Source organism: Cervus canadensis, chromosome 6, assembly GCF_019320065.1.
Source record: "Cervus canadensis isolate Bull #8, Minnesota chromosome 6, ASM1932006v1, whole genome shotgun sequence".
NCBI lineage: Eukaryota > Metazoa > Chordata > Mammalia > Artiodactyla > Cervidae > Cervus > Cervus canadensis.
Genome location: NC_057391.1, coordinates 21,106,610 through 21,121,268, shown reverse-complemented (window position 1 = coordinate 21,121,268; position 14,659 = coordinate 21,106,610). Strand labels below are relative to the sequence as shown.

Genomic DNA, 14,659 nt, shown 5'->3' with positions numbered 1-14,659 from the left:
TACAACTGAACTATAATGAAAGGTTTATATTTTAACACTTCAGAGATAAACCTAAAGCAATACAGAGTAATTTTACAGGTTTAAAAATATATTAAAAACAAAAAACTGAACATGATGAGCTAAACATTCAATCAAAAAGTCTTAAGAGACAATAGTAAACAACAAAAATAGGATAAATAAAGGTAAGAATGAGAGCTAAAATTAATGAAATACAGAGAAAGAAACAATGAAAAGGATCAATTTAAAATGGTCCTTTGAAAAGAATTACAAAATGGACAAATCCCTAATAAGTTTTCTCAAAGAAATTAAAACAAGACAAAAATATTGTGTAAAATAAGATTATAGCTACAGGCACAGTAAAAATTTAAATAATTACAAGAAAATGCAAGATGTAGATTCATACAAATAAATTTATGAACTTGGACAAAATATAAAACTTTCTAAAAATTATAATATAGCAAAACTGATAAAAAATTATAAAGTTTGAATTTACATATAAATTAAAGAAATTTAAAACATAATACATACATATGGTTTTATAGGCAAGTTATAGCAAACCCAAGACCAATAATTTCCATATTATACAAACCATATCCAAGTACTGAGAATAATAAAAGACAGGAAGTTAGTCAACGCATTATTCTGAGCCTAAGAGAGAACCATAATGACAAAAACAAGAATAGAGGACAATCAAAAATTATAGACCAACATTATTTATAAAAAGCAATGACAACTTCTAAAAATATTGTCCATCTAGTACTGAATATTTAAAATAATACTGATACACCCAAAAGTATGTGTGTGTGTGTTAGTCACTCAGTCATGTCCAGCTCTTTGAGACCCCGTGGACTGTAGCCCACCAGGTTCCTCTGTTCATGGAATTCTCCAGGCAAGACTACTGAAGTGGGTTGCCATTCCCATCTCCAGGAGATCTTCCCAATTCAGGGACTGAACCCAGGTCTCCCTCACTGCAAACAGATTCTTTATTGTCTGGGCTACCAGGAAGCCCCAGAAGTATGAGGAAGGCTTGATATTTGAACAACACACCACCTAAATATATTAATTATAAAATTCTCTCATGAAATGCTGAAAAGTAACTTGGTCAAATTTAATATTGGTACATATTTTTAATTAATCCCTTAGCTATAAAATCTCTTAGTAAACTAGGAAGTAAAGGGAACTTCCTTAACCTGACAAATGGAGTTTTATTTGTTTTTAAAGTGAAATGTTAAAAACATTCCCTTAAAAACTTGAAAACACAGGAGTTCCAGTATTATCCTTTCTACTCTACATTAATGGTCTTGGGGATCTTCCCAATCCAGGGCTCGAATCCAGGTCTCCCACATTGCAAGCGGATTCTTTACATCTGAGCCACCAGGGAAACTCAAGAACAGTGGAGTGGGTAGTGTACCCCTTCTCCAGGGGAACTTCCCAACCCAGTAATTGAACCGGGTCTCCTGCATTGCAGGCAGATTCTTTACCAGTTGAGCTAACAGGGAAGCCTATCTTAACCAGTGCAGTAAAATAATAAAAACATTAAGACTAAAAAGGAAAAAACACAATTATCATTAATCATCGATGGCTGATTCCATTTTGCAGGGAGGAAATGTACAAAATAAGCTTAGAATACCTTGTCATCCCAGAAAACTAGGAAGTTATCGATGACTACAGAGTCCATGTTAAAAGACTTGAGAGCAAACCTGAAAAGATTTTCACTGGCTAAAGATGGAATGATTCTTGAATCAATAATAAAATGAATCCAGTGGATTGCAACACATCAAGTATATTTAAATTCATGGGGTCACAAAAACATCCTCCTCAGTTCCTTTTGGGGATTTGTCCTGATTTGCATGGGGTTTGCCTGGGACTGTTGAGGTTTGACACAAAAAGCCTCATGCCCTGAGAAACATGTTCATCTCAGGCAAACAGGGATGACTGGTCATGTTACAGGGAATCAACTCATTATCCTGAAGACTGATAAATAATCATACACTTGATATCAGAGAGTAATTGAAATATTGACAAGGAAAATATCTATAGAAATATTATAAAGATATAATATATAGCAATAACAATAAACATATATAGAAATATCATAAAATTAATAAGTGAAGTAGAAATTATATAATTAGAATAACATTTTGCCAACCAAGTCCCAACCAAACAATGCTGTGCTTAGTCACTCAGTTGTGTCCGACTCTTTGCAACCCCATGGACTGTAGCCCGCCAGGATCCTCTGTCCATGGGGATTCTCCGGGCAAGAATACTGGAGTGGGTTACCATGCCCTCCTCCAGGGGATCTTGCCAACCCAGGGATCAAACTCAGGTCTCCCACATTGCAAGGGGATTCTTTATGATCTGAGCTACCAGGGTAGCCCAAGAATACTGAAGTGGGTGGTTGTTGTTGTTCAACAGCCCAGTCATGTCCAGCTCTTTGCAACCCCATGGAATGCAGCACACTAGGCCTCCCTGTCCCTCACCGTCTCCCAGAGTTTGCCCAAATTCCTGTTCATTGCATCAGTGATGCTGTCTAGCCATTTCATCTTCTGAAGCCCTCTTCTCCTTCTGCCCTCAGTCTTTCCCACACCAGGGACTTTTCCAGTGAGTCATCTGTTCATATCAGATGACCAAACTACTGGAGCTTCGGCTTCAGCATCAATCCTTCCAGTGAATATTCAGGGTTGATCTCCCTTAAGATTGACTGCTTTGAAGTTAGTAGCCTATCCCTTCTCCAGGAGATAGCTGAAGAATAGATTTATCATTGCTTATTAAAGTCACTAACAACACACACACAGTCAAGCTGATATTATGTATCTGCCCAGGAAAGTACACAATACCATGATGTCTGGCATTTACTTTAATCAGAATAGGGGGAGGTACATAGGTATGTAGGATGATGGGCAAGCAGATTAGTTAACTGGCCATAAGTCTATAATTGTGGAAGCAAGGTAATGAATATATGCTGTTTTATCACACTATTCTCTCTTCTTTTGTAGATGTTTGAATTCTCCATAATAAAATACCTCAAAAAAAAACCTGGTTAACATAAAAACAAGTCATCAGAAATGCATAGACTCATATTTACAATGTTCACTAAATTGTATTTAAATTAGGCAAAACAAATATAATGATACAATGTCAACCAATGATATTTCAACAAACTAAGGTACACTTACACAACAGAGTAGTCCAAAGCTGTAAATATCACATTTTAACATATAATTGAATGACATGATGGTATATTCATAAATACAATGATAAACAAGTGAGGGTTTCCTTTAAAGTAAGCACATTTGCAAAGATGTTAAAAGAAATATAATGAAATGTTAACAGTGTATATCTCTGGGGAATGAGATTATAGTTGAATTTTATATCTCTGTTACACTTTTTATACTTGGTTCTATGTTGATAGTTTTCCTTATAACAAAAAATATACTATACGTTATATATTTATTAAAGAAAAGTAGCAAGCCTGGAGGAAGACAGGTGGGAGGGTAAGCACAGACAGCAGGTGACATGACTAAGCCTGCACAGGCAGAAACCCCATTTCCGGCTCTGCAGCAGCGAGGCCACAGGACCGCCCAGCTCCAGTGACATCGCCAGGGCCTGGCAGGTGGCAGCAGAATAAGAGCCACATCACTAGCGGGAAGGACCCCAAGGATGCAGTCTGGACCACCTGCTCTCCTGTGCGCAGTCGTGGCCCTCATTTGCCTTGGTAGGGAGCTCCCCAACCCTGCAGCTGGGGCTTGAGGAAGGAGATTTGGGAAAGAAGTTAGAATAGAATCCTACAATGTTTTTCTCCACTTTATTTCCTGGGTCAAAACTTGGCTACTGTGGCAGCTTTCTTGTGAGCATCACCAACAAATAAATCATTTTTCCCTTCTTTTCTACAGGTTCCAACAATGTTGAGAGCGCCAATGTACCTACAGTGTATAAAAAAGAGGGGGAATCTGTGACCGTGGAATGCAAGTTCTCAGTCAGCTATACTTACTACATGATGTACTGGTATCGACAGCCTTCCAGCGGAGAGATGATTTACATGGTTAATATTTATTCTCAAAGCAAGCACGCAAGGGAAGGACGATATTCTGTGGAATTTTACAAACCCAGCCAAATGCTGAAACTCACCATCTCAGCCTTGACGCTGAGTGACTCGGCCATCTATTTCTGTGCTGTCAGAGAGTTCCACGGTGAGGGTAGTGACAGGAAGCGCCTTACAAAAACCACCAGGGCTCGGCACGAGACAGCCACCTGCTCTAGGAGAAGACAACCCACAGAACAGGAAGAGGGAAGACACAGGCATGATGGGTGGTTCTGCTGGATCTAGAGAGAGGCTAATGAATGTTCTCAAACCAATGTTCCCACATTTGGTATCAAAGAAAGAGTCGTGGTTACGAGACCCCAGCCTCCGGAGCATGTTCATCTCTGTGTCTGGTGTCTAAGTATAGACCATCAAGGTATGCCGCTGTCATTTCTGCTTGCCCAACATCCACACCCCTTTTCTGGTGACAGCACCTTGATCTTCTCTGGATAAACAAGCTTCCCTTCCTCCTAGGCCTCCCAGGTGGTGTAGTGGTTAAGAATACGCCTGCCAATGCAGGAGTCACAAGAGATGCAGGTTGGATCCCTGGGCCAGGAAGATCTTCTGGAGCAGGAAGTGGCAACCCACCCCAGTATTCTTGCCTGGAAAATCCCATGGACAGAGGAGCCCTGTGAGCTACAGTCCATGGGGCCGCAAAGAATCAGGCACGACTGAGCACAAGCAAACACACACCCCTCCTTCTACCCCATGTGTGGGTTTGCATGAAGCTGACCCCATCCTTGGATGCCCTGACCAGTTAGCATAGTTCATCTCGTTGACCACAATGATTGGTTCAAGGATGCACACATGATCCAAGCCCACATCCCAAATTTAAGACGGAACTATGGGAATGCTGCTGGAGATTAAGAGGTTAGGATGTTGTTAAAAAGCAATGACAAGCCCCAAGTGGAATCATTTGCCCCATCTCCCACAAAAGCAAATCAAGACTCAATTGTAGTTTCAACCTATTCCAGAAACATGACCTTTACAATAGTCAATCTGAAATTTCCTGATTAATACCAATGAGGTTATCTGTGATAAAACCCTGCTGTTCCCTTTCCCCATGAGAAAATGGTCCTGGCCTGAAACCATCTTTTTTTTTTTCCTTTTGCTAATACCTCTTGTCCCTCCTTCCTTCTTCCTATAAAAACCTTTTACTTTGTACAACCCCATGTTTTGCTACATGGGGTGCTGCCTGATTCATGAATCATTGAAAAAACCTATTAGATCTTCAGATTTACCCAGGTGATTTTTTTTTAAACAATGTAAACCTAGAGCTTCCAGCAACCCTCTTGCCATCAAAAGAGAAGACCATGATCTTGAAAGAAGTGACACTGAGCTACTAAAACATTGTTTGAGGCCCTGGACTCTGCTGTGATTAGAGAAGATCTATATGGAATTTTCAATTGAACAATTCAGCTCCCTGATCTTGTGTTCCACCAGAAGTGGACAAGGATTCAAGTGCAAGTGGTTTAGTTAGGAAGTGATCCCAGAATGCATGGTGCGAGCTCTAGGGAGAGTGACAGGAAGGGAGTGAGCCAATAAAGAGTGTATGTTGTCAGGCCATCTGCCATTGGGCACCAGATGTTTAATCTTGCCAGGGAATCTTCTGGGAACCAGCGCAAAGCACTTATCTCCACTTATCTCAACTGGGGCCAAAGGAGCTAGGATACTGATACCCCAGTCCTGTGTGTCTTTGACAGAGGACAGCTCCAGTGGTTGACAGAGGACAGCTCCAGTGGATGAGGGTGTTAACTCCCCAGCACTGAAATCTGCCAAACACAAGTGTTGGCAGAAGGAAGTGGGCAGTGTGCACTTTGAAATGATAAACGTAAGGGAGTGAAGGTGGAATGCCAACAATGTGACACAATTAATCTCTTTTTTTGTAAGCTATTATGAGTTGAGTTTTCCATTATTAATATTTCAATCAAAAGAGATAACAAAAAACACTAATAAAGACAGTCATGAGGTAAAATGAACTAAGCAAGCAAAATACTTCAAAATAACAGAACTATTGATGTGCTACAGTTCAGAAAGGATCCTGTCAAGGAGAGGAAATTTCCCCCTCTACCTTCCTTGAGTTCCTATGGTTGGACTTATAATAAAATTGACACAAGAAAGACTAACAGGGGAAAAAATATATATATATTTTAATTTGTGCACAGAGTTCTCATGGAAAGGGTACCTAAGAAGTGGCCAAAGCAGGCATCTTTTATACTTTTTTATTAGTAATTGTCAAATGCTCAATTAGTGAAAAATCTAAACAGAGTCTGGGCTTGGGGTAGTGAGGTAAAGAAGTAACAAAGTTTGTTTATACAGATTTTTCTTCCAGATTCCCTATCTCTGGTGATAAGATGCAGGAAGGACACTTTTCACATAGAGGTTTATTTCCTACTTTCAGGGGGACAAAGGAGGGTCAGAATTTCCTTATTGCATCAGCTATTTCTCAAACAGCTTCAATCCAAAAGAATCCGAATGCCACTACAGCATACTTTAGGGCAGCAGCCCTGAGCCCCAACTCTTCAGTTCTTCAAACTGTTCCAATTAGATGGGTTGGACATCAACTCACATCACCCAGGGTGCTAAGGAAGAGGGACAGACTTAACAGCTGTACCTGCATCACTACGCTGTACACTTAACTGTTCCCTCACCTCCAGACCTTTCCAGCGCAGGGTCACCTTGCTGAGTGCTGTTCCACTCATCTCCCCACAGTGTCCCTCCCAAGAATTTTGCTGGCTCAAAAAGCTTGGATCCCCTGAAAGACTGTGCTTTCCCCAGCTCCCAAATTCTGTTTCTGCTGTTTGCTTTTCCAGCAATACATTTCCTCCCCATTTCTACCTTTTGAGAGTCACCATCTTTCAAAACCGACTTCACATCTCTTCTATGACATTCTTGAAAATGCTCCAGAAGGAGCAGGCCTGGATCCCATATCTTGGTTTCAAATACCATTTCTAATAAAAGGAACAAGAGATCCTTGGGAAAATGTCTGATTCTGAGGTCAGAGCAGGGAATATGCAGGATAATCCTGGAGTATGTCATCATGCTTAACACATACACAAATCACAAAAACCAGTGCTAAGGCAATGTCAAAGGGACATAGGAACCAACTGAAGAATCTCCCTGTGGCCAAAGGTGGAACACTTCGAGCAATAAAATAAATTAAGCAGTATTAAGTAGCAACCTAAAGTAGAAAATAAATATCTAGAGTCATTGATATGCATAAATTATTTCAAAAGTAAATGAGGGAAAATAGACATATCCCAAGCTGAAGAATTTCAAATGGTTTATGTAGACACTACATACTCCAGAAAGTGGAGCATAACTCCCCACTCCTTAAGTGTGAGCTGTACATAGTGACTTCCTTCCAAAGAGGACAGTTAGAAAAGGCAGGAAAAGAGTAACTGTGTAGAAGAGAAAACTTGACAAACACTATCTCAGCCAGGTAATCATGTTCAACATCAACAGAAATAAGTCGTGACGATAGCAGGTCCCCTTGACATGAAATGATAAGAAGTGGCACTTTACCTCTGTGGTCTTCCTTCCCAAAACCCATAACCCCAGTCTAATCATGAGGAAATTATCAAAGAACTAATGAGGTAATTCTATGAAATACCTGGTTAACACTCCTCAAAACTCCTGTTGTTGCTGTTCAGTCACTAAGTCATGTCCGCTCTCTGTAACCCCATGGACTGCAGCAGTCAGGCTGCCTTGCCCTCCACTAAAAACTCAAAACTACCCAGGTCATCAAAAATGAGAAAAGTCTGAGAAATTATCACAACCAAGAGGAACCTGAGGAGACATGATGACTAAATGTAATGTGGCAGCCTCAATGGGATTTTGCAAACAGAAAAAAGACATTAGGTAAAATCTAAGTGAATCCAATAAAGTATGAACTTAAGTTAACAACAATGTCTGTATTGGTTTATTATTTGCAGTACAGTTACCATTGGAAGATGTTAGTGAGAAGGGAAACTGGGGGTGGACTGTGTGGAAACTATGTGTACTATCTCTACAACGTTTCTGTAAATCTAAACTACTCTAAAATTTAAAGTTCACTTTAAAAACCTATAAAATTGTAGGTTTCATATGACCTGATTTTTGTGGAGGGAAAATTATAATTTTATGTATAGCTGCATCATTATATATACATCAAAAAGTGTTGAACTGTACTGTTGAGTACATATCCACCACCTACTTGTGGCTGTTGAACACTTGGATTGTAGCTAGTTCAAACTGAGATGTGCTGTAAATGTGAAATATACACCAGGCTTCAAAGATTTAGTATGAAAAAAAAAAATCAGTGATTTTATTTTTACATTGACTCCCTATTGAAAAGATATTTTGGATTTACTGGGTTAAATAAAATATATTATCAAAATTAATTTTATTTCTTTATGCTCTCTTTTAATATAGCTACTAAAACATTTTAAGTTATGCATGGTTCACATTGTATTTCTGCTGATAGTAGTGGTCTAAAAGGATAGACATGAAATGTTAACAACAGTTACTCCTGGTAATAGGATTAAAAGTAACTTTCTTAGCTTTCCTTTTTTCTAAATTTTTCTTCAATAAATATGCATTCTTTATATAATAAAAAATAGTGATAAAATGAAAAGATATGAAGAACTACTACACTGAAATGTCACACTAAATGATGAAAGCACCAACTAGAAATGTCAAACCAGAGTCCTTCCATTAATTAATTATTCATTCATTCATTTAAATGTACATATATTAAGTATATATGTGCAAGGCACTGGGACAATTGGTATAGAAGCACAGAAAAGATGAGCTATAATTATTTCCTTCAAGGAGTTCACATTCTACTTGGGAAGTTAGGCTCATAAATATTTAAAATATTAGCAACATAAAGTGGTCAGTGATACACCTATCATGATTCCTATAGAGTTAACTCTCCTCTCCTTCCTGCATTAAATGTCGCTGTTTTTTCTGGTTCCAACCTTAGTCTACTTCTCTGCCCACCCCATGATTGTAACTAATACTTATATACTCATGACTAATATACCTCTGACCTTGATGAGGCCATAGGTATAAGCTGGAAAAAAAAAATGACTAGTGTAGCAGAATTGGGATCCATAAAAATCTGAGCCACTTGCTAATGCCATTTACCTGTACCTTCAAGAAATGCTCAAGCCCAATCTGTGTACACCACTCTCACTCCTATGCATGCCCAACTTCATAGTTTTGTAGGTCAGACTCTATAGTTTTGTGTGTCTTGTGGAATAAGGAGGCAATCAATTCTCTGTGGAATAGAGTCAGGGTTGGAAAGTTGATATATTTCTAAGGTGAAACATTGAAAATATGTTGCTGGTCCTCCCATATTTAAAAACTTATAAGATAAAATTAAATTAAATTACATTTGAAAGCATCAGGCAGTCTTTGCCAATAGGTACAGAGAGAGAAAAAATAATTTTTCATTGTTGTTGTTCAGTTGCTAAGTCATGTCCTACTCATTGCAAACCCATGGACTGCAGCATGCCTGGCTTCCCTGTCCTTCACTATCTCCTGGAGTTTGCTCAAACTCATGTCCATTGAGTCAGTGGTGCTATCTAACCATCTCATCTTCTGCTGTGCCCTTCTCCTCCTGCCCTCAATCTTTCCCAGCATTGGTATTTTCCAATAAGTCAACTCTTTGCATCAGATGGCCAAACTATTGGAGCTTCAGCTTCAGCATCAGTCCTTCCAATGAACATTCAGGGTTTATTTCCTTTAGGATTGACTGGATGGATCTCCTTGCTGTCCAAATCAGATACCAAGGGATTTGCTGATTTATGAAACCATATTTGGAATAGCAGCTGCAATTGTATTCACTATCTGATAAACTTTACAGTAATCCTTTGTCATTCTTCAAGAGCCATCTATCTTCTGCTCAGGCCAATTAGTTGAATTGAGTGGAAATTGTCAACTCTGTATCTTTTAAGTCCTTTATGGAGGCACTAATTTTTGTAGTTTCTCCAGGAAAGCAGGATTACTTTGGATTTACTAGCTGGGAATTTAGAGGCAGTTCTAATATCTTCTTGTTGTCTTCACTTATCAGATAACCAAAATAGTGACTCTGACATTTGCTGAGTGTGTCTTTTTCAATCATTCTAGAACTTGGGAAATAACCATGGGGTGAGTTCCAAGCCCAGCTGCCTAGACTGTGAGATGGACCTAAACCAAAACACCATAACCATTCAGCCTCAATAAAATCCTACTCTGACAAGCAGACAAGAGTGGCAGATTGGGTTTTCAAGATTTAGTGTTGTTTCAGAGCCAGTGTTTAGATATCCCCAAAAGTCTGGTTATTTCCCTGCTCCAATGCACTATAACCTTGGCAAATGGTTGCAAGTCTTTGATGGGAAAGGAAAGAGGAAAAACTTGCAGTATAAACCTCTGGTCATGTAAATATAAATTAGAAAAACTGTAATTCTTTCTACATGTATGATATCTCATTATTTTTTACCTGTCAAATCTTGAATCTAGTTACAGGTATAGAAGCAATGAAAGGTGCTGAAGGTGGGTCTTGAGGAGTTTCAGCATTTCCCTACAGGAGAGGAAGGTCATCATAGGTTCTCCAAGCAAAGGGGTACCTTACTCCTCGCATAGGGGAATAAAGTCTGCTTCCTCTAGCAAAGGAGACTGAGGGCCTCCCAGGGCCTTGGATTGATCAGAATCTGCCCACATGTTGCCATCTCAATACTCGGGATCCTATGTCTATGCCAATCAAGGCCTTAATTTTAACTACAGTAAGTCCCCTACATGCAAACCTTCAAGTTGTAAACTTTCAAAGATACGAACATGCCTTCGCATATCCAATCATATAAGTTAGTTCCTGCCTGGCATACATTGTCATGTGCCTACATTCTCTGCAACTGCTTTTGTGTACTTTAAGGGTAAAGCATCCGCCTGCAATGCGGGAGACCTGGGTTCAATCCCTGAGATGGGAAGATCCCCTGGAGAAGGAAATGGCAACCCACTGAGAGACTTCACTTTATTTTCCTTTTCACTGTATAGAGTACTGTATTTCAAGCCCAGGATATAGGAAGAAAGCATAAAAGCAGAGGTGAGGTAACTGGTACTACTGTACTTTTCAAGGTCCTCTACTGTTAGATTAAAATGTTATTTTTGTGTTTTTTTATGTATTATTTGTGTGCAAAGTATTATAAACCTATAACAATACAGTGTTACAGTCAATTATGATAGTTGAGTACCTAGGCTAACTTTGCTGGACTTATGAGTTAATTAGACTTACGGACATACTCTCAGAACGGAGCATGTTCGTACGTAGGGGGGTTACTGTATAAGAGACTTTGAGTTAACTTGGTATTGTAATCCACCTGCTCATGACATTAGTCTTTGAATTTGGTTTTCAGAAATGTCGAATACTGCAACAACAAGAAATAAGGATTTTTTTCACAGCTGTCGCAGAAACTTTCTAGTTCTTTGCCTAGACCTTATGCTGAAATGTGTTGATATTACCCCAAATTCATTATTTTCTTTCTCAAATTTCTTTATGGCACCCAGAAGCAACTCACATTCCTTACACTCTTTATTTCCACTAAATTGTTCAATGATAACAGCTACCTGGTAATTCAGCACTTCCTTCTGTAAGCACCTGATATCAGGGACTACTAGCATCCCATTTACCAGTGGCAGTGGGATCACTACACCTAGCAAAATCAGGGAATTGATACCATCTCCCCATCTGGAAGGTTCTGTTTAACTGAATCAGTTCCAGACCAAAGACTGTACTATTTAGGGTCAGCCAGGTTAGCAGAACCACTGTGAATGATACAGAATATAGGAGTAAGAATTCATTATAGTAATTAGAACTTACAAACACAAGAGGAGCTGGAGAAGGGAAGGTCTGGAAAAAGGGAGTCAGAGGATTGGAAGGGGGTCATTAAGTTACCTGCATGAAGCAGTAGCACAAAGGCACGGGCTGGGGCTTGAAGGAAAATCTAAGTACCTAAGCACTTTCAAAGGAAATCAGTCCTGAATAGTCATTGGGAGGACTGATGTTAACACTGAAGCTCCAATACTTTGGCCACCTGATGCGAAGAACCAACTCATTGGAAAAGACCCTGATGCTGGGAAAGACTGAAGACAGGAGGAGAAGGAGCAACTGAGGATGAGATGGCTGGATGGCATCACTGACACTATGGACATGAGTTTGAGCAAACTCCAGGAGTTGGCGATGGACAGGGAGGCCTGGCATGCTGCAGTCCATGAGGTCGCAAAGAGTCGGACATGACTGAGCGACTGAACTGACTGAAGCTCTTTCAGCCACCAAAATGGGACTGTGAAGAGGAACTCATTGAGAGGTGTACGATAAGCTGCTATGTCTTGGGTGGATCCACAGCCAGGCATCTGGTGATGGGCCTGGGGTAACTGTTGGTAGGCAGAGCCAAGAGCCAGAAAGATTAGCTGGCATAGAATGGAGGAGAAGAAGGACAAAGTGGGACCCACCTAGCACCCTGGCATCTATCACTGTACCTGACCACAGTGACCTTCTAAGAGTGTAATAGGGAAGAACAAACCTGACTCCATACTGGATCTGTTTTTCACTTGATCTTTTGTATTCTATTGTTTTTGCCACAAGTTAAAAATGTTGCCTATAACCTAAAACATACAGGATGGCCCATTCTCAGGGCTCTGACTTTAAAGTGTAACACTTTTCCACTCAAAAAAGATAAAAATAGCCAGAAAGATAAAGAACATTACAGCATACTAACACATATATATGGAATTTAGAAAGATGGTAATGATAACCCTATATGCAAAACAGAAAAAGAGACACAGATGTACAGAACAGACTTTTGGACTCTGTGGGAGAAGGCAAGGGTGGGATGTTCAGAGAGAATAGCACTGAAACAAGTATACTATCAAGGGTGAAACAGATCGCCAGCCCAGGTGGGATGCATGAGACAAGTGCTCGGGCCTGGTGCACTGGGAAGACCCAGAGGAATCGGGTGGAGAGGGAGGAGGGAGGGGGGATCGGGATGGGGAATACGTGTAACTCCATGGCTGATTCATGTCAATGTATGACAAAACCCACTGAAATGTTGTGAAGTAATTAGCCTCCAACTAATAAAAATAAATTTAAAAAAAAGATAAAAATCTGCAGAACTCAGAATAACTTCTGTCTTGTTGGAGGCGTATAGGAACATTGTGATTAGACTTCTGTGGACAGTTAAAAGAGCAAAGGACTCCACCATGAAGAAGCTCGCAGCAACCAACCACAACACCACCACCATTAACACCCCTTTTAGTATAAATGAAGCCCAAACTCTAACGTGGGGAAGATGTTTCTTTGGGACACAAGTCCGCCATCTTTGCAGTCTGCTGGCTTTCTGAATCAAGTCACTATTACTTGCCCCAACAACTTATCTCTTGATTTACTGGCCTGTCATGTGGTGAGCAGTATGAGCTTGGACTCAGTAACAAGAGAAATTGTCACTGCTTCCCTTCTGCCTTCCAAATTTCATGCAACTTCGTCACATGCCCATTTCTAACACAGAACTTCACACAGAAGAGGATTCTGGAAACACAGTTGTCAGAGTAGTTGTCCAGTACAAACCTGCACTCCTTATGTCAGATATCGGAAGACAGTCAGTATGGGCAGAAAGAAACATAGAGAAGCCCCTGGGAGCTCCTTGGTGACCTTGTGACTGTGGATCACCTGTGATGGGGAATTCCTGAAGATGGCAGTCCAGGCCCACAGAGGACTTTCCTCTCAGAGATGCAAATGTCAGTGTGGATATACTGGGAGTCCTTCTGGAGACAGTGAGACTAAAAGAAACACTATAGGGTATGATGAACAAAAGGCTCGTTTCCTGTAGGTGACCTGGTCTTCCCGAAAGGGGGTGAACAGAAAAGGAGAGTGAACACAATTCCAGGGCCCTACAAATTCTAAAATGCAGAGAACTTTATTCTGAACTATTTACACAAACAGTGCTTGCCTTTTATCAATTCGGGCAGGATCTCTGCAAATGAGAGAGAGAGATGGAGTAGAAGATTCATAATGCAGCTCAGTGAAAATGCTTTCCTCCTTTTGCACATCCTGGTTGCCCTGCTCTAAGTTCCAGCTGCCCACATTTACACAACAGTCACACTGCGATCCCCCCATCACCTGCCTCCTGTACCTACATTCTGTCCTGGGACCCCACCTCGTTACCTGCCGTGGACACTGGCCACAGTGGTAGAACCAGAGAACAGACACACAAAAATATGCAAAAGGAAACAGAGTTTCCAACATCACGGCAATGTCCCTCAACTAGAGTACATAATGTTCTTTAAACATGTAGAAAAATAAACTGGTATTTAAACTCCACGTGCTTATTATTGCTCTTATACCAACTACAAAAATGCAAGTTAAACATGCAGAAAACTTTAAAACCAGTAAAACTTTAATGATTTTAATTTATGATGTTTTGCTAAACTAAATCATCAATTTGGAGCTGTATATATATATATAAATCCCTGGAGGAGAGCATGGCACCCCACTCCAGTACTCTTGCCTGGAGAATCCCATGGACAGAAGAGCCTGGCGGGTTACAGTCCATGGGGTCGCAC

The 14,659-nt window shown here is 40.2% G+C and overlaps 2 gene segments (V, D, J or C); both read left to right on the top strand.

Moving 5' to 3' along the window:
- Positions 1-14,659, top strand: part of LOC122443232 — a 331,145-nt gene that overhangs the window by 61,335 nt on the left and 255,151 nt on the right.
- The window catches only part of LOC122443230, a 180,150-nt gene continuing 169,064 nt past the window's right edge, over positions 3,574-14,659 (top strand). Inside the window, 2 exon segments of the C gene segment in view lie at positions 3,574-3,715; positions 3,894-4,182. Coding sequence covers positions 3,661-3,715; positions 3,894-4,182 — 344 coding nt within the window.